The 21154-nt window shown below is 39.3% G+C and overlaps 1 protein-coding gene across 1 annotated transcript in view; it reads right to left on the bottom strand.

Annotated features, from left to right (window-relative positions):
* The window catches only part of LOC101642649 (melanoma-associated antigen B6-like), a 71741-nt gene extending 55182 nt beyond the window's left edge, over positions 1–16559 (bottom strand). The window contains exon 1 of the mRNA XM_045290487.1: positions 15428–16559. Coding sequence (XP_045146422.1) covers positions 15428–16497 — 1070 coding nt within the window. The 5' untranslated portion in view covers positions 16498–16559. The remainder of the gene's footprint in view (positions 1–15427) is intronic.
* Between the last annotated feature and the right edge of the window lie 4595 nt (positions 16560–21154).

The following is a 21154-nucleotide window of genomic DNA, read 5'->3' as shown; positions in this document are numbered from 1 at the left end:
TTGCTCATATGGTTGCTGGCCTCCTGGATGTCATCTTCAGTCTATTCATATCTTATGCCATTTTTTGATTGGGTTATTTGTATTTTTCTTGTTAAGATGTAGTTTTCTATAGATTTGGAGATTGGCTCTATATCTGATGTGTTATTTCTGGAAAGTTTTCTCTGTGAACTCTTTTGATGAAGTTTTTTGATGTGCATCAATGTCTTACTTTTAACAGGTTTCAGTTTTTTTTATCTTGTCTTCTATAGTGTGGATATTTTTCATTATGTTTTGAAATGTGTTTATGCCTTGTTTTAGGGCCTTAATTTAGCGCCTGTTTTTTCATTGATGGTCTTTATAATTGTTTGACTAACATTTGGGTCTTTGATCTGTCTTGTCCATGGTGTGTGGTGTGGGTTCTGTTTCATTGTTTTTCAAGTGAATATCCAGTTTTTCCAGCACCATTAGTTGAAGAGGCTACATCTTCCCATTTGATGACTTTAGTCCTTTATCAAAGATTAGGTATCTATAGGTACATGGTTGTATTTCTGGGTTCTCCGTTCTAATTCATTGGTCTTCACATCTATGACTTTGCCAGTACCAGACTCTTTTGATTACTCTGGCTATACAATAGGTTTTAAATTCTGAGAGTAAAAGCTTTCCCATTTAAAACATTTTTTAATAGTGTTTTATTGGTCCTATGTTTCTTTCTTTCCATATGAAGCAGTGATTAGTTTTTGCATTTCTTTGAAGGATTATGGTGAGATGTGGATTGGAATTCATGGAATTTGTAGAGTCTGTTTGGTAATATCAGCAATTTCACAATGTTTCCTCTGCCTGTGCCTGAGCATGGTAGCTTGTTCCCTCTGTGCAAGTCCTTTTTGGCTTCTTGAAGAAGTGTTTTCCTTGTGTAGGCTTTTTTTTTTCTGGTAAGGTTTAATTCTAAATAGTCTATCTTTTGTGTAGTTATTGCAAATAGTAATGCTTTTTTCTATCTTTTTTCTGTATCATTGTCTTTAATGTATGAGAATCCAATTGATTTCTGTATGTTGGATAATTTTTTTAAAATGTATTTTGATGCCAAGTTAAATGGAATTGCACTTTGATTAACTAATATAGAATATATGAAGACAAATGTTAACATTCCAACAGTTTAATTCAAGGAATAGAACCGAAGTCCTTACCTTGCTATTGAAAATCAACTTCAGCAATTTTCTGAGGCTATGTTATAAATTAAAACCACAAAATATTTCAGAAAAATTGTATTGGATCACTGACCACATTATAATTTCTGTTTCACATTTTTTATATAGAGTTTATTTCAATCAAATGATCTTATAGCGACAAAAGAAACAAGGGTTCATATTACTATAAAGAGCATTTATATGTAATTTACATATAAAGTGAAATTATTCCACATATTTAATATTCTATCGCATTAGATGTGTAAATAAATTATTCTGTTGATAACATGTAAGTGCAATACACCTTGTAAATTATTATTATTTCACTGCATATGAATTCCAAAAAATGCCCACATATTTGATACATGTGGAGCTCTATCCTAGCTACTATTTATTCCCTGTGCAGCACAACTCATGGCAATGACATTCTGGAAGTCAGCAATCTTAAAAAGCCTTGCTTCTAGAGTTTCTCTGTCCTTTGGTGCTCCCTCTGAATAAACAACCTTTCAGGAATTCCATAGCTACAAGTAAGTGTGTTCTACTAGCCAATGTAGGGAGCTTGGAATCAGATTATCCCGCAGTTAAGCCTTTGAGGAGAACACAGCATTCAAAAAAGGATGTAATTGATTTTTTAATGGTAGCTAATCCACCCTTCTCAGAATTTTGAGCCTATAGGAGTGGGGCTGAAAAAAACCACAGTATCAATATGCTACATATGACTTCAAAACAATATAAACAATTTTTCTATCAGAAAAATTAAAATTAGCTTCAATTCTATACAGGCGGTTTCAGTACAGGTACTTCCTTGGAATATGAGTAATGAAGGAAAATGCATAGTTCTTCATAATAAAATATGAGGTAAATACCAAACTACACGAGAATACAAAATATTTTTTAGAAAGAAGTAACTGTTTAATGGGCTCAAGCACAGGAACAATTGTGAGGATGGCACAGGACTGGACAGTGTGTCATTCAAGTATGCATAAGGTCGCTCTGGGTCAGAACCGACTAGATGTTGTTAGATGTCACCTAACAACAACGCAACAATGGTTTAATATCTCAAGATCAACATCTTATCAGTACTGGCTTACATATAATTTAAGATCAAATAATGATGGTAGGAAGAAGAGATAGAATGTTTTGAAGACCTGGTATACCAACTGATTAATTCACTATCTCCTTTCTGAAAGAAAAGACTGTAAATGGTATTTTCCAAATTAAAAAGTTACTCTTGCTTCTAGTTGATAGAAAAATGAATGTTGGCTACCTAATGAGTCTTGTAGTTTTTATATTTTTAGTGTTGAACTTATTACACAGGTCGAATTGTGTCCTATCTCAGACATATAGATGTATTAGGAAAAGAGGAGCCTCTATAGGTCATTGGATAAAGCGTTTGGCTGCTCACCAAAGTGTGAGCAATTGGAACCCACCAGCGGCTTGATGGGAGGAAGATGTGGCGGTCCGTTTCACAGAGATTTACACCCGTGGACACCTAGGAGGCAGTGATGGTCACTCCGCATTGGAATGGACTCGATGGCCAGCAAAACAAATCCTTAAATAATATCTAAAGTGTTGAATATTGTTTGCAATATATGAAGACCAAAACCACACTCACTGCCATCTAGTGAAAGCTGCCTCATATCTGAAACTGTTTCTGGAAGTAGAAGGTCCAATCTTTCATCCGCGAGGCTGCTGGGGATTTCTAACCGTCCCCCAGGCGGATTGCAGCCCAATGCATAACCACGGCACCACCAGGGCTCCTTTACAATCTATAAGAGCGAGTAAAAAAACATTGTTACTTGGGTTCCATTGCATACATGCATGGATATATTCTAAACAATGTATATTTAAATATCTCCATGAGCAGTGAATGGCTGTAAACAAGTTTTCTCAGTAATATACGTGTCTTAGTAAATTAGTGTATTCAATTTTTATCTTTTTTAAGGTTCAGTCAAAACAGTAGCTTATCAAGGGTTCTGTGGGGCCAATTAAATTTCTAGCAGAGAGGTTAGCTCAGAAGGTTTCGGCAGTTGTTTGGGAGAACCAGCATGGGGGCTTATTATGAAGAAGCTTTAGAAAACGGAATAGGGAGTTGTTGAGAAAAATAGCCAAGACAGTGTCACTCAGGATTTTTGTGTTCCATCACAGTAAATGCAGCTGCTCATTTTTCCGTGGCACTAAGGGCTGTCCTATTAGAATTCATTGGGAAACTGTATACCTCTGATTTTACTCCTTAAGACTTCTTTCTCTTCCTAAAACTCAAAGAAGATTGAAGCGAAAAACTATTTGCGCCCTTGGAGAATACTGCCTTTGGTGTGGCGTAAATCACAGAGGGAGACTTCTTCAAGGGAGGGTGACAGGGATGGAGGCGCCGCGGTTAGAAGTGCCGAGACCTACAGGGAGGTGATGTTGAGAAACAAGTTCACATTTTGCTATTTTTGTTTGATAAAGAGGCCCATGATTTTGTAGCAATAATTTTGGGCTTGTCCTTGTATGTATACCTGTGTGTATTTAATATAAAGATATTATTTAAAGATAATTAATATTATATCGATGTAATTAAATGTCAAATATGGATAATGAGATTTCGTTGCCTAGGTCAGAAGGCTCTATTTATCTGTGTTTGTGTGTGTGAGTGTGATTTATTTATTTTCTCCCCATGCCTCCTTGAAACCATCAAGTCCAATTCCAATTTTGGGGGGCTGTGAAAACCATTTCTCTTGATGTTTTTCTTTTTTAGCAGTGTTCTCATACAGTGTTTGCCTTTATCAGACTGATTAACTTTGCTGAACACAATGTCTTCCACATTCATTCATGTTATGACAGTTTCAACATTGTCAATGCATACTATTCCTTTGTATGTAGTATGTATATATGTATCAAAGGTTGTTTACCCATTCCTCCACAGATAGGCATTTGGATTGTTTCCATCTTTTTGGCTATTGTGGATAGCACTTCCATAAACATGACTGTGTAGATGTCTGTTCATGGTTTCTTCTTTATTTATTTGGGGTGTATACTGAGAGGAGAGACTATTGGGTCATATGGTATTCCTATTCATTTTTTAAAATGTCATTCATTTTTTAGAATGGTATTCCTATAATGTTTTTAAATGTTTTCCATAGTGGCTGCACAATTCTTCAATTCCACCAGCAAGGTATGAGTATTTCAGTCTCTCCACTTCCCCTCCAGCATTTTTAATTGTGATGTTGTTGTTTTTAATTTTGCTGTCGATGGTGGGGTGGTATCCCATCATTGTTTTACTGTGTGTTTCTCTTACAGCTTGTGATCTTCAGCATTTCTTCATATGATTGTTGGCTGCCTAAATGTCTTCTTCGGTGAATTGTCTATTCATGTCCTTTGCCCATTTTTTTTAACTGGATTGTTCATGTTTTGTTGTTGTTGAAATGTTGCGGGGCATTTTAAACAATCAATTTTCTTAACTGCAAGTTAGTTTTATGTCAACTAGATGGCATCTGTTTGGAGGTGAGAGTCAATCAGGTCAAGACCTGATAATGGCGCCTTGGGGGTTGAGCCTTTTATAAGGGAAAAACTGGGAACTTGACCCTTTATTTCTTGCCCTTTGCCTTCATCCTTGCTGAGACTCTGTGTCTGCCTCCAGGGGTGCCTCGATGTGGGCTGCCAAACCCTGAGAGCTGTCGATGCCCTGCCACTTTTCCACCAACCTTGGAGCCACTCAACTCTGCATCCACTGGCCTGTGGTCTTCCTGCATCCTGGTCACCTTCCTGTGTCATCAGCCTGCAGTTACGTGAGTCTGTCATCTCAGAGGGTATGTGTTTAATAAGTAACTTGCCACTTTGGTTTGATTCCTGTTTCACTTTTCTTCAGGCAGGTTTATTAATTCTTAGTGATGTTTTCTTGGAGTAAAACAATTATGCACTTCAATTGATGTAGTATTAAATATATATGCTTTGGTAGTTGCATGATTTCATGTTAACTAGAAGATATATAAAAGTGTAGGGCTCAAGTTAAGCCTGGCAATCAAGTCACCACCTGATGGTGTCTCCTGTGGGCATGGCCATCTCAAAAGGACAGCCCTGGGAACCTCCCCCTCCCTCTCTACCTTAACTGTCCTACTGGCTGACCCTGGATGCTGCAACTGCCCTGGAGATGTGCTCCACCGCCATTGAATCCACCCATGGACCTGGGATCTTCCTGCATTCTGCTTCATTGTATGTGGCTCTGTGAGTCAGAAGAAGGACTTATGGACTAGTATTGGACTCAGGGACTTGAATTGGACAGGGATGGGATGTTTTCCTGATAAACAATTACTTCTTGAATACAAAGCTCTTTCTTACACATATATGAGTTTCACTGGATTTGTTTCTCTAGTCAACCTTGCCTAACATATATGCTTACATCCTTAATTTTTCAAATATGAAAACAAAGTTATACTTAGTTCTCCAAAGTCATGATCAGGTGAACTTTGTAATTATCATCTCTTTGAGAAAATCACTGTGTAATCTCCATGAGGGTGTTCATGACCCTTGATGAAGGTTTAGTAATTAATTAAAGAAACCCAAGTTTCTGTCTTCAAGGGAAAGGAGCTTAGTTTGGGGAAAGAACATCTTTTTCTGATTTTTGCTAACATATATCGAAATATGTTTACTTTCATTTAATTTTATATTTCCATTTTTTTCAGAAGAAGAGCTCTAACACTTAAAAGAAAATTTCTTCAGTAGTAATAATTTCAAGCTAATTCTCAAACTGTAAGGAAATTAAAAGGTTGTGAATACTAACTGGCCTAGAGTTATAATTACATTGATGTTTGAATTTAAGATAATGTTTCAGAAGTTAGAAGTGACATTTCAAGTCGAAACTTATTCACCATCGTGTCAATTTTAACTTGTGGGAACCCTATATAGGGTTTCTGTAATCTTGTAAATCTTTACAGGAACCCACAGCCTCATCTTTCTCCCTTGTAGCAGATGTTGACTTTGAACTGCTGACCTAAAATCCAACCCTTCCCTAATACCACCACCAGGGTTTTCAATTAAGAAGTGATTTTTACAGTTAGAATATTATCACCAGTTCTTTAATGGTGTTTGCATGTCTTAATTCTTAATATTTCAAGAGCCATTACTCTTTTTTAAAAGTAAGCACTTAACCATCCCCCCCCAAAAAAAACCCCTGCTGTTAAGTCAATTCCAACTTAAAATGACCCTATCAGACAGGATATGAATGTCTCAGAGTGTGTTCAAGGTTGAAATCTTTATGGAAGAACCATAGATCTTTTTAGTTAACAGCCAAAATGCTTAAAGACTATGTCACTCAAATTCAAAAACACAAACAAACTCACTACCATCAAGTTAATTCTGACTCACAGCAACCTTAAAGCACAGAGTAGAACTAGCCCTGTGGGTTTTCAACTCTGTAACTTTTTTTAAAAGAAAAGTATTATCCAAGGCACCATGTTCCTCTTTATTGATATTTTCCCCCAAAACCACTTTATTAGGAGCTAATCCAGACACCACATTATCCCATAGTTTAATCATATCAAGCAGTATTTTACAATTAATACAGAAATCAGTTTCAAAACATTTTCTTCCTTCTTGAACTCCTTGATATCAGTTCCCCTTTCCCCCCAAAATTTGCCACCCCACCCCCAGGAACCCTTATTCTGGTTGTTTTCTCTATCGGTTCATCACTCCTGCATTTCATATACTGAAAAACAGACAAAGACATAAGAAAGTTTCAAGAAGACTACCCACAACAACAAACAGCATCAGAGATAAACCCCAATAAGAAAAAAACACAGTATATTGAAAACCAGATCTAACCCGGAGTGTATCAGAGGGGAGATGAGGTTACAGTGTTGTAACCATTCAAGTTAGCTTTATCATTTTGTTCTACTATAGTCATGTCTCCAATACTCTAATACTCTAAGACCCCAGACTCTATTCCATGTGATAGCCAGGCACCACCTAATTTCTTTACCACATATTGCTATAGTACCCATGTCTTCTGTGCTTCCTTCATGAGGGCGAGTATCAGGCAGGGTCATGTTGTGAGAGCTAATTGTTCTTAGATTGGAGCCAGGATTAAGTGTGAGCTGAAAATCAATTCCTGGATCTATGATTTTTATCTGCCTTGGGCCCCTTAGAGATTTCCTTGTTAATTTATGGTAGAAAATCTTACTGATCATCTCCCTGGAGCATAAGGATTTTCTGTTAATAGTGTTAATTAGCCCATGGTACTAATTTTTAAAACACTGTTGTGAGTGGGAGATTAAACTAGTGTAAGCTAACTCCATATCATAATAACCAAATTATTCACTTGTACAGAATAAATCCTTACGTGGTTGGACATTATTTATCCAAACAATGGGAGTTGGCTGTCAGGCAAAATTTACAATAATATTCACTGACAATGTCAATCACAGGTCTGGAAGAATAATACATAGCCTAATACAGCAAGTAGGGTATAGATATACTGAGTCAGCTATCCTCTGCTCCTTCACACACCATGAATTTTCATTCTCAAATCTTCAGATATGTTTGAGGTAGAGTCCACTTCACCTAGTGCAGCTTCCCCAGCAGATTCCTCTACTGTGGCCTTTGGAGAGTATTGCACACCCTGAAGACCCAGGGTTCAATGCCCCAGGGCTCTATGGCACTTGGCATGGGTCCTCAGGGTGTGTACAGAAACCTGGGCCAATGTGACTTATAAGGTACATATTATCAGACATGTTACTTTAGGGTCATTAAAATTTCCCCCCACTTACAAATTGGTCCTCCCCCCTTTTCTACCAATAGACATGCACTTGTCTTCTCTCAAATATGTCTGCTCACGTTCCCCTCGCCTGACTTGACTTTTCCATCAGTATCTCTCATCCTTCTGATAGGGATGTTTACCTGTCTGAGGGGACCTCATCATAACTTGCCATGGCACCTTCTAAGTGGTTAACATCCCCTCCCCCTCCTTTGACAATTTGATCCCAGCTGACATGAGGAGCCCTTCACCAAAGTGACCTTCAGGATACTCACCTAGAGAGGATGGTTCAGGTTCATTGGCATCAGTCAGGCTGGCTACCAAGCTGTTTGGCCACCCTAGCTAGCAGTCTGGATGCCCTGTAAGCCAGAGCCTGTGCCGGTCCTGTTGCTTGTCGCTATAGCAGTGGACTCATACAGTATTTTTCCTTTTGTGATTGACTGACTTCACTCAGCATAATGCTTTCCAGGTTCTGCCATGTCACGAGGTGTTTCATAGTTGTTTTTTAGGAATGTGCAATATTCTATTGTGTGTATGTACCAAAGTTTATTGGTTTTTTTTAACCTATCCTCTACTGATGGGGATTTAGGCTGTTTCCAACTTCTTGCTATTGGAAACTCCAACATTGTAACTCCACAGAAGAGTAGAAAGCCTCATCTTTCTCCCATGGAGAGTACAAGGCCCACTGAATACTCATTCTCTCATACACTGCCATTAGTAAACTCCAAGTGATTGCCACCGTATAGAACAGAGTAGAATTATCCCTGAGTTACCTAGGTTGTAAATCTTTACAGGAGCCTCATCTTTCACCTGTGGGTTGGCTGATAGTTTAGAACAGCCCAAATCATAATCTACCACTATTCCAGGGCTGATAAGCAAGCAAAAGCTAATGTTTGAACATCCGTTTTGTTAAGAATAGAATTAAAACTTATTGAAATAGAAACATGCCCTCTTTCCTCATTACTTTTTCATTCTAAAAGTAATGCTTAGGGTTTAAGAATATAGATGAGATTATAGATAAGAAACTTTTCACAAGTGTAAAGTAAGTTTCAAGGATCCCTGATGGCTTACTGGCTTCTATGTTGGGCTGATCACCGCAAATTCAACAGTTTGAATTCACCAACAGTTCCACAGGAGAAAGGTTGTGTTTTCTGCTCTCAAAATGATTTTCAGCCTTGGAAACCCCCAGGGGTAGTTCAACTCTATAGGGTCACTAAGGGTTGGAATAGACTTGTGAACTTTTGTGTGTGTGTGTGTGTGTGTTTGTGTGCGTGTGTGCAAGTTCATTGAAGGAAAACAATTTTTTCTTTTTGTTTTTATGTTTTTCTGTATTTCATAATCCAGAATAGGCAAATCTATAAAGACAATAGCTAGGTGAATAGTTTCTTAAGGGTATGGCAAAGGAGGTTGGGGGAAGCGGGGAGCTAAAACAATGAGTACAAGAAAATAGGAAATGTTCTGAAATGGACTGTGGTGATGATTGCAGAACTCTTTTAATATGATTGAACTATTGAATTGCATATGTGAGTTCTATTACAAGAATACTGCTCAGAACAGGAAACAATGAAAAATAAATGTGGTACAACATAACAATTGCAACGGTCTCTGTTTTCAATTCCATTTAGAAAAAGCACTGATTTCAGAATTGCTCACATCTTTGGCACAGGTTGCCCCAGTGAAATGGCATCAGCTAAAGCACAAAATGTAATTCTCGCCAAGCCTTTCAAACAGCCTGAATAGAAGAAAATCCCAAGAAAGAGCTATTATAACTGAAAAGGTATTTCTGTAGATCTATGTCATTCGTGGAGACCTAACAATTGGAATCAGTAGAAAACATCGTGTTCATGGAGTTCAGTGATTTTTTCCTAAGCAGCCGAGTTTAGGCTTGGTGGAACATTTTGAGAACAGATGAGTGTACATCATTTATGTTACAGACATAATAAGACTGGAGGGCTCCTCTTAGCTCTCCAAGCTGGTTATAGAAGTACAGGCTTACTAACTAATCACAATTCATGAAGAGTCTATGATTTACCAATATTTCTTTGTAAAAATGGAAATTGGCAACTTACATCATGTTACAAGTAAATGTCTTGAGACTAAAAATTGCCTGGAATATTAATAAGCACCTGTAATAAGTGAATTGGTTAACTTGAAAGACGGAAGAAAAAGACATGAAAAAATCTCCACCAGGATATTTTGCTCCTATGGATAAGCTGATGGCAGAAACTTCAGCAATAACCCTGATGGGATGTGGGATGGGGAGAGAGGGGCATCTCCAGAGTTGTAATTGAATTATTAAAGTAGTTAATTTCATCTTTCAACATAACGTGGCCATATTGTCCATGATTCACCCTCAGCATATGTTCAGTCAATGTTTGGTAAATGAATGAAGAATGGGATGAACGAATCAAAATACCTGAAAGTTCTATTTGCATATTTAAAAGGTGGAGTGTTTTACCTACTTCAAGGTTTATGCCTCAAGGGAAGGAATCCAAAATTCTACAAATGCTCTCCTGTGAAATATTATCATGATGGAAGTGGTATCTGAAGATCTAATCACTCTGATGCTAGAGGCATGAGGTACACAATAAGATGATAAATGATGCTTCCTGTATTGGGTCACATGCATCCCAGCCACCCTTGTCAGTTTAACAAGGGCATTTGTTATTTGCATGACTTTTAAAAAGTAATCTTTTTTTATTGGGGGCGGGGGGGCTTTTACAAATCTTTTAACAATCCATCATTCAAATGTATTAAGCACACTTGTACATAGGTTACCATCAACATCTCCAAAACCATTTCTACTTGAGCCCTTGGTATTAGCTCCTTTTCCCCCTCCATCCTTTATCCTTGATCAATTATGTATTAATGTTGTTTTCTGCCTCACACTGCCCATTGCCCCCCTTCACCCACCTTTATATTACAGATGTCCGCGCCTTGGACAAGCCCCAGGAGCCTTGGCAGTTTAGAGGATTATTGTCCATCCAAGGCATTCTTTTATTCGGTAGTTCCTTCGACAACACTACAGCACATCAGTCCTTTTGAGTAAAATGATAAAAAGTTCAACCTTCTTTCCTACCATGAACCCCACAACTAAATAGCTATTAGAATGCAATGGGATGAGCACAAATGATAAAAGCAGCATGGGGGTAAAGTGTTTAAAAATAAAACTAAGGATTGACTATCTGTTGTTGTTGTTAGGTTCCTTTGAATTTGTTGTCTTATAGCGACCCTTTGTACAACAGAAGGAAACACTGCCAGGTCTTCACGTTTGTTTTTATGTTTGAGGCCATCGTTGCAGCCACTGTCAATCTTGTCGAGGGCCTTCCTCTTTTTCTCTGCCCCTCTACTGTACTGAGCATGCTGTCCTTCTCTAGGGACAGGTCTCTCATAACATGTCTAAAGTATGTGAGACAGTCTGGCCATTTATGTCTCTAAGAAGCATGCTTGGTGTACTTCTGCCAAAACAGATTTGTTTGTTCTTTTGGCAGTTCACGGCACTTCCAGTATTCTTTGTCAGCACCATGATTCAAATGCATATTCTTCTTTGGTCTTCCTTATCTTATTCAGGTTTATTCAACTTTTAAAGAATTGCACTTTTGAGAATTATTAGAAATTGTATTTCTATTATTATCCAGCTACTTGGAAGAAAATGAAAGGAACTAAAGAAACTATATATGATACAAAACTCGACCATACACTTGCTAAATTCTATATATCAAATTTGTTACCTAAATAATTTTATGACTTTTCCTTCATGTCTGTTGAAAATTAACCATTTAAAAAAAATTATTATAATTAAAATTAGATAAAACAGAACTGCAATGAATTCTTAAAAGTTGTGAACTACAATTTAAAAAATGCAATTGGTTTACTATCAAAATTAACTTGGACTACATGCTAGGATAACAAGCGTTCCCATACATTGATAAGATTTATGGAAAGTTTCCTATTAAATTATTGTCCTTGATTACAAACACAATTGAATTCAGTATCTCCTAATAGTCCCCTATGCCTCCCAAAAAAAGGAGTAATCAATATAAAGCAACTAAAGAGAAGGTATTATTTTGAAAATTACAACATGTCTAAGACTAATGGGTGCTGTGGGCTAAGTGACAAGCATTTCAACTGAAACTGGGAAATAATGCACTGACATTTAGTCACAAACAGTCTAAAGTCAAAGATGGCTTTGAACAATCTAGGCAAATTTCCCAGTCATTTACGCCTTTATCCCAATAACTAATCTGACATTTTAGGTAAAGGCATTGAGCATTTAACTGCAAAATCAAGTTTGAACCCATTAATGCCTCTGCTGGAGACAGATCAGGCTGTCTGCTCCTGGAAAGATGTAAGGTCCCAGCAACCTAAAGAGGTCATCCTACTCTTTCATAGAGTATTCATATGAATTGGAATCAACTTGATGGTAGTGATTTTAGTTACTTAGTTGATTTGGGGCCAACTTCCTACTTGAGTAACTGGCAGCAATGTTGAACATCCATCCAAATTACAGAACATCCAATTTCCAGTGTGCAAAGAACTTAAAAACCATAAGATGCCATTTGGCCTTAAGAAACCATCTAATTTTACTTTGAGGAGATCTCTATATCCAGCTTTCTAGCTGTAGAATAACTGAATTGTTGTTAGGTGCCATCCAGTCAGTTCTAACTCATAGGGACCTTGCGTATAATAAAACAAAATACCGCCTGACCTTTCACCATCCTCACAATTGTTCTTGTTTGAGCCTATTGCTACCTGTAAATGTGTAGGTCTTCATATACTTTAACCTGTGAGAATACAAACTATAAAACATGTTTTTTAACTTGGCAATTAAAAAATGACAATCTTCAAATACCACCCCCTTAAATCTAATTTCTGTATTTTTCAGGTTGTATTTAATCATACTCTAATTCCAGAAAAATTAGTTTTTATGATATGACCCTCATGAAGAGATCATTGAAGATATGTGTACTCTAGCAAAGTCACCATGACGTTTTCAATTTTCTTAAAATTTCTTCTGAATAAGCTCCAATGTTTTCCCTGTTTCCTTTGAAAAATCTATCAAGATTATCCCTTTGGAATTCCCCCAAATAGTTGTCATAATCTTCTGACATGATCACTCTGACTTGAATTTAAATAGTCCTATAGATCTTAAGAGGAGCCGTGGTGATGTAGTGGGTTATTCGTTGGACTGCTAACCACAAGGTCAGCTGTTCAAAACACTAACCACTGGAAATCTGAATGGTATAACAAAATATTTATTTTGGTGCACATAACATCTGATGTGGGGTATCAGAGGTTGGCATCAGGTAAACCAAGGATTCCGACTGATTCCAGTAGGTGGTTGTGACATCTCAACATGGGTCTTTATGTTTGCTGCCAGGTGGGAGAGATCTGGAAATGGCATCAAGGCTTTCAAATGCTTTTACCTGTAAGAGACAAATAATGGTTTTGTTCATAGTTCAGTAGCACGGGCTAGTCCTGTGGTACAACATGTGGATAATACTGTGTTTTATTCTCCTGTTCACTTTCTTTTTAAGGCTTGCTTATAGTGCTTCAGACTCAGGGTCCTTCTTTTTATCAGTTGAGAGACATTAAACAGTACTGAAAAGAAAAATTAAGAGGCAGAAGGCTGGCTTCAGGGTGGGAGGCGTGGTATAGTGTATTCCAGGCAAATTCACCCCAGGGGTCTAGTCTCACTCCCATCAAAAATTCTTATGGACTCTAGTCATAGAGGCTGTATGAACTCCTGAAACGTTGTCGAGTAATTCTTAAACCTTACAACAAAACCGTAGTGTTACTAAATTAGTAAGAATTGTCTACCTTAAGCATTATGCTCTTTTAAAATCTTTCTATATGGGATTAAATTGACAAGAGCAACTCAGAAAGATTAGACAGGAATCTTAAGGGGTGTTGAGTTTACTTAACTGAGAAAGACCAGCCCAGGAAAAAGGAGGGTAAGAATGGTTGCACAGCTCAAAGAATGTAACCAATGTCACTGAATTGTACATGGAGAAACAGTTGACGTTGTGTAGGCTTCTGGTTTGCATATCCTAAACAGAGAAACTATTTTTAAAAAGTTAATGTGTATTTCCTAGTTCAGTTTCTTCAACTGTGAAATGAGTTTGATAAGCCCTTGATAAGCCCTCTCTCACAGGACTGCTATTCTATGTGTAGTATTAAAAACAAAAACCTTGGCAAAATGCCTGGCTAAGATTATGTCTTTCCCAAACTCTACTACCCTCTGTGTGTGCGTGTTTTAAATATAGGATGTTGCAGAGGATACTAAGTGCTTTATGAGACAGAAGAGCAAATTAAATAAAATTACTGCTTACAAAGCAAAACGTTCCCTTCTATCCAAAGCATCGGTGTTTTCATTTCACCATCACCTGAACTTTAAATTATGCCAAATTATACTCAAAATATCTTAATTAAAACATTCCTTGAATGCATTGGGGTCTCACTCTCTCAGATCCATCTAATATTGACATTCCAATGTCTTCTGGGAATCTCACCTCAAAAGAGTATTACTGCTAATGGGCAAAGTCTTTGGAAATGATGTGAATGTAACATCTAGTTACAGCAATGTGTGTAACTTCACTGAGGCAAACATGCAGGAAAGTATTCCTATTTTTACTTCTGACACCAAAGTAACTAATAGGAATTGTTCTTCATTCAAACTTTTTCTCTCAACTATGAGACACAGTATCTGGAAGTCTGATCTCTGGTCATCAGTCCCACACACACCTACTCCCATGTTCCAGTTTTACTTGAAATTAATGCCTGCCTCACCTCACAGAATTTTTATTTGACACTCTCAACTGGACCTTCCCCCTACTCACATCCACCAATTTCTGCAGACTTCAGACTTGAGACTTATTACTTGAAATACATTTACATGATGCTGCTTCTGTATGCTAATATCCATTAGCCTGGATCATAGTTATCCTGGCATCCCCTGTGCTAGTGGATTTGAAGAGGTGGATAGATTCTCATACAGTATTTTAAGAATTAACAAGTCGGTAAGAAGACTCATTTATTAAAGTAAAATTTTCCTTACATTCTATAATAAGCTAATGAAACCCAGGCACTGGTATCTTAATTTTACAGAACAAAGGACTGAGGGATAAAGAAAGCCAAAAGATGACCATCTTTTACATTTAACTTGATTTATCTCAGTATTTTGAATGCTGAGTTTTTCAGTTCTAACAAACTACCGATCTAAATGCTATTCTAGATCATAGTAGTAGTGTTTCTCAACTGTTTTACAAAATAGAAAAACTCTTATCCTTAAATATACTAAACAGTAATAAATGTGTGAACAAGACCATGCCTACACTTAAGATTCTCAAATTACTTAACTGCTATATGAAAAGTAACATCTGAAAAATGATCCCATAAAAGGCTAAATCTCCAAGCTACCCATAGACAACAGGAAACTATAGTTAAGTACACTATTCCCATTCCAGCTCCACCCTTCACCACTTATAAAGCTTTTCAAAATATAAAGTGAAAATTCTGTCTCAAACCTTACTGGGGTGGGGAACAGCTGCTGGAAGTGGCACCGGGACTCTCCAAGGACACGGTAGTGGCATTAGAGTCAATCTTGGCTGTAGCTAGAGCTTGGGCTCGCTCTTCTTCCTCTTTTAGAGCATCTGCATACTGATCCGGGAGAGAATCTGGGGTACCTCCATAGCCCTTTGTTAAAAACTCGAGGAGCTTCATCTTGCTGATTTCAGTGTAGGTTCTTGGACCCCACACAAACTCATAACATGGAGGCTCTGTATTTGGTAGCTGCTTATACTCCACATAATTTTCCTGAACCAACTCTCCCGTGATGAATTTAAATGGTTCCCCATAAATGAAGTGCTTTTCCCCAGCATATATGCCCATCTTATTCAGCACGTGCCACACTTCTTCTTCAGTGGCACGGTTGCCTTTCAGGAAGATTATACCCAAAAGAAGAATCAAAAGGCCAGTCTTTGGCATCCCTTCTGTTTCACTCAACATGCCATCATAGGTGAGACCTAGTTTAATGAAGATCGCATAAGAGTGGTTGGTGGGGTCTACTTCCTTCACTTCAAGGCCAAATACTGTCTCCAAGCGTTCATTGGCTTTCTTCAGGATCTCAGCAAAGTTATCTTTGTACTCTTTGATGACATTATTCACCATGTCTTCTGCGGTGATTGGCTCTTTGTTTTGATACTTGAGCAGCAGAAAATTCACCAATATAGCCACTTTCTCCTCTATGGGAGATAGGAAAAAGCTTTGAAGGACTGGCTGGGACAGTAAGGCATTTGTACTGCCCCCTGCCGGGTCATCTTCCTCAGATTCAGTGTCTGAAAAAGAGGAAAAACCATATCCACGTTGCAGACCCTGGCAAACCCTGAGCAGATCTACATTAGAAATCTCCTCTGCATTGGTCTCCTCCAGAGAAGACTCCTCCTCAGTGGCCTCATCATCATAGCCGGCAGTTGTAGAAGAGGAAGAAGAAGAGTCTTCATCCAAAAATTCAGGTAGTAGTCCATTCATTTCCAGATCTTCCAAAGACACAGAAAGGGGTGGTTCAGGAAGGAAGCGAGGGCTCTCTCTTTCAACAGGCATGATGTCTTATGCAGGTGTCAGGTGCGAGTTTGGGAAGAAGAGAGGAAAAAGCAAGCCACAACCTAAAGGAGAGAGGGGAAATGTGGACTTAGATGGTAAGCTAAACTGTGGCAGCTTTGACAAAGGCTATCTCTACCAGACTTCTCTTAGGGGACAATGCTCTAGGGTCTCACAAGTCTCCTATCTTTCTAGTCAGCCTTCTCCACAATAAACTGAAGGGATTAGTGAGAAGATTTGTAATGTGGACAGGCAGAAAACTCAGCTTAAGGCTTTCCATGGCTCACAGCAAGGCAGGCAGAATCAGTTGTCACGGCTTGGGATTGGATGATCCCTTCAGTTCTCAACCTGGTTCCTCGCCTTTTAGGAAATGGGTCCTTCTGCTTCTGATGCTCTGAAGCCACTCCTTTTGGATCAAGCCTTCACCTTCCCTGAGAAATGATGGGAGAAAGTGAAGAAGAATCTAATCCAGTTTTCCTTACTCTGGGATTACCAAGGCTGACTGCAGAAGCTAGATGCCATAGCCCATGTGACCTGGGGTGGGTGGTTCTCTCTGATTCCACTCAAACTCCTTAACTGAGATTCCTACTGCTGGAGTGGTATCACTTTATCAATTATAAGCCCTCACCTATCTAACACCTCTGAGGCAAGAATGAATGTGCTCCTCAGCCTGGCAGCCTTACTAAATATTGTTCAGGGGCAGTGCACGACTCTCTGTGCCCCAACTATGATGAAGTTACAGATCTCTTAGTCCCCGTCCAGAATCTTGATACTTAGCAGACCTGAGACTTCACCTCCTAATGTTGTGATTTGTACCCCTTGACTAAGGTCATCAGACTCCTAAAGACAATATAAACTATATTATTTCTGACCTCCTCTGCCTAGGACATTTCAGGGCTGACATCAGTGTTGTAGTTCTAATCTGTTATATCCCTTCTGTTCTGAAGTAGGTCCCCACTCAGATCCTCACCTATACTTCTGCAGATGGGAATCTACTCTCTATTTGCCTGAGGCTTACTCCTAAAACTAAAAAAAATCATCTCGCTCAGACACTTGATTTGGAAGTGATGAGCACTATTAGTCTGATAAATCTACCCCAGGGCATGTTGGAATGATGGTAGAGCAGGGTTCTACTTTGTTCTGTTAGGGGTTACAAAGTTCCAGCTTTATTTCTTTTGCTACTGGCAGTTCCTAAGACTTTCTCCTGACTTAAACTTTCCCATTCACAATAAGGCGTCCACTAACTCTCTGTGGCTTTAGTGGCTAAGGGACAGGGCATCTCATCTAGCCCTCTCTGCTCAGTTTCTCCTTGGAGTCCATCTGTTCTGTGGACCACACTTTTCTGGGATGGCAATTCCCTTATTTCTAATACTATATTATTTGACTGTTGGCTGGACCTGGGCTGAAACCTTTAGACTTGACTGACATGCTCTCTCTTTAGACCAAAGTCTTCATCAACCTTAAGACTGCCAGGAGAAAGTTTTAAGAACAGCGCAGAACTCTTTGTAACCTTCACAGTTCTGAGATGGGTGGCCTCACAGTCCCAACTCCATGCCTTACTTTGGCCTCTGGGATCTGGGACACCTTCTCTTGTCTGATTGTTGCACACTCCAAATAAGGTCTCCCTTTGCTATTAAGACTGTGAAGAAGAGAGAGGGCAACTATTCTATCCACTTCAGAGTCACTGGCTCCCAGTATCCCAGGGGGGTTGGGGGCCACACACCTCAGACAACACATGTGTTCTCCTGGATGTGCTTTGGAGTTTTACTTCGGCTCACCTGAGATTACCTACACAGAACAAACGCTTCACTTGCCTGAGATCCCAAGAAAGAATTAAAACCCAAACAAAGAAAAAACCCTCACTGCCATCAAGTAAATCTTGACTTATAGCGACCCCCTGTGGGTTTGAGGCTGTTAACTGTTTATGAGAGTAGACAGCCCAGTCCTTCTCACGCCGAGCTGCTGGTGGTTTCAAACTGCTGATCATGAAGATCACAGTTCATGCATAACCACTGCATCACCAGGGCCCTTGTAGGAAGAATTAAAGGTCATCTATAATTGAAATCCTTGCTAGGGGAATCCCAGGGCTAACAGTAGGGACTGAGTGAGACTGACTAAGGACAATGAGTTTAGGATTAGTAGTCCTTGCAGGCTTAAATAGAATTTCTTACCTTAATTACTAGCAGGTCCTGGAGCTCCCCCCTCTGGTGACGTGGCTACAATCTCCTGAAACAAGAATGAGCGCCTTTCTCAGACTCTCAAGGTAGAAGTAATTCCAGCAGACCTTGACTTGCAGGGCTCACAAGGGTGAAAAACAGGCAATCACAGCAATTTGTGTCTCTTCCAGTGTTCTGTTGCCTGTGGACTCAACTCCACCTTGAAACCCTGCTGGGCTGGGGACTCCTCCCTCCAGGGAACACAGACCACGCCCTCAGACCAAGCCTTCCCCTCACAGAACCCCAAAGCATAAATCTCCTCCCAACATCTGGCCATCCAATGGCTGGGATCTCCCAGGGCGTTCAGAAGGGACTTCCCCTTCCACCCTCCCCGCCCCTCCCCTCCCCCTCTCCACCTCCCCTCCCCCTCTCCCCACCACCACCCTCACCTCCACTGCCACCCCTCCCCCACCTCTCCGCCCACTTCCGCCCCTCCCCCAACAAACCCCGTCACCCCTCCCCCAACAAACCCCGTCACCCCTCCCCCACCCCACTCCTCCCATCCCCTCCCCTCCCCCAACGCCACCCTGAATAGCAGGTGTCCTCATTTATCACTAAAAGGGCCTTCCAGGGCTCCTAATTGGACTTGAACGCTTCTCTCAGTACCAGGTGACTGTACCCTAAAGGTTAATGCCTGAACGAAGACCCTCGGCCCTGGCTTCCAATGGCTGACTACATGGGGCAGAATATTGTATGGAACTTCCCCACCCCGAGGTGCGTGGTCCCTCAGACCCCATTCAGTATCTGTACCTTAACTCTTGCAGGGTCTGGAATTCTTCTCTGTCATGAACTACGATTGAGCTCCACAGTACCAGGCCCGTGGCCCTCTGCCCTTATGCCTGACTCTTCCATGGGCTCATTATTACCACAAGTAACAAAAAGTCACAGGCACGGACCTTATCTTGGGGTCCCCTCTGGTCTGTGGTAGGGAGTTTTGTCAGTCCCCACTGGATGTCCTACCTTGAACACCCTGAGAACGCACAGGACTTATCTCTTGTTGCCGTCTGAGGTACTGTGCCCTCAAACAAGTTTCCTATTTGGGGATTTCCGGTGTAGACATTAGCGGAAGTACCCTCTGACCTTTGCTGTAGACTTCCCCATTGGCTAACAGCAGGGGCGGGGCTAATGGAGCAAACTCCAATTTGAAATGGGAAACTGAAACTGAATGCATATTAATGTTCATATTCAGACTTTTAGTTTCCGTACAGCTGCTGTCATAAAAGAAAGCAGAAGAAATTGAAGCATCAAGAGTCAGACAAAAGTTTCCGCAATTAACACACAGTTAGACAGTATGTGAGGCAAACTTGGGGGAGGAACCTCATTTAATAAAAAAAAAGTGTATATAACTACTACTTGGTATAGGTTCAATATACAAAAAATATACTTTGCAATTTATGTTGTAACGATATACGTTGGCTTTTCTGATAACAAACAGTATGACGGTTTAATTAGTCAAAATATGTCCTGAAGATAGTCATGCAATAGTTCACGTACTGCAGAATAATTTAACCTCATTTTGTAAAAAAATATATCAGAAAAATTTTAAATAAATCGTGAGAAGCCTGAATGCAGAAAAAAAGCGGTTTGTGAATAACCAGATTTAATATTTTAAATTAATTAATTATCCTCAAATTTACTCTTTAGATTTACTGCACTCCCAGTCTAAAAGCAAGGGTGGTTTTATGTGTCTTGAATGAGGCTGTCTCTACATGAGTGGATGTGAACTTGGCCATACTGGTTCTTAAAACATAAATGGAACTGTAAAGGTCATGCTGCAGTTACTACATTTTCAAGGGAAAAAAAGCTGAAAGTGTTTATTTTGTTATTTAATAATTATTAATAAAATTCACTTCTATGAGCTGATTTCGACCCAAAGCGACCTGGTAAAACAAGATAGAGTTGTCCTTTTGGGTTTCTGAGACTGTAACTTTATGGAAGTAGAAAGCCTAATTTTTCTCCCAGAATAATTAATAATAGTATTATTCATAATTAATAATATATTAATATCTGCCACATAGTTAATAATACAATTAATATATTAGAATTACTAGATACTTATATGTTTTTTAATCATTTTATTGGGGGCTCGTACAACTTATCACAATCGATACATACATCCATTGTATGTCAAGCACATTTTTACATTTGTTGCCCTCATCATTCTCAAAACATTTGCTTTCTACTTGAGCCCTTGGTATCAGCTCCTCATTTTTCTCTCCCTCCCCACTACTCCCTCCCTCATGAACCCTTGATAATTCATAAATTATTATTATTTTGTCATATCTTACACTGTACAATGTCTCCCTCCCCCCACTTTTCTGTTGTCTGTCCCCCAGGGAGTGGGTTATATGTATATTTGTAATCGGTTCCCCCTTTCTATCCCACCTTCCCTACACCCGGTATAGCCACTCTCAGCACTGGTCCTGAAGGGACCCTCTGTCCTG

The sequence above is a fragment of the Echinops telfairi genome, unplaced genomic scaffold (assembly GCF_000313985.2).
Source record: "Echinops telfairi isolate 266 unplaced genomic scaffold, ASM31398v2 ScPeMD7_38;HRSCAF=143, whole genome shotgun sequence".
NCBI lineage: Eukaryota > Metazoa > Chordata > Mammalia > Afrosoricida > Tenrecidae > Echinops > Echinops telfairi.
This window is presented reverse-complemented; position numbering and strand designations above follow the sequence as displayed.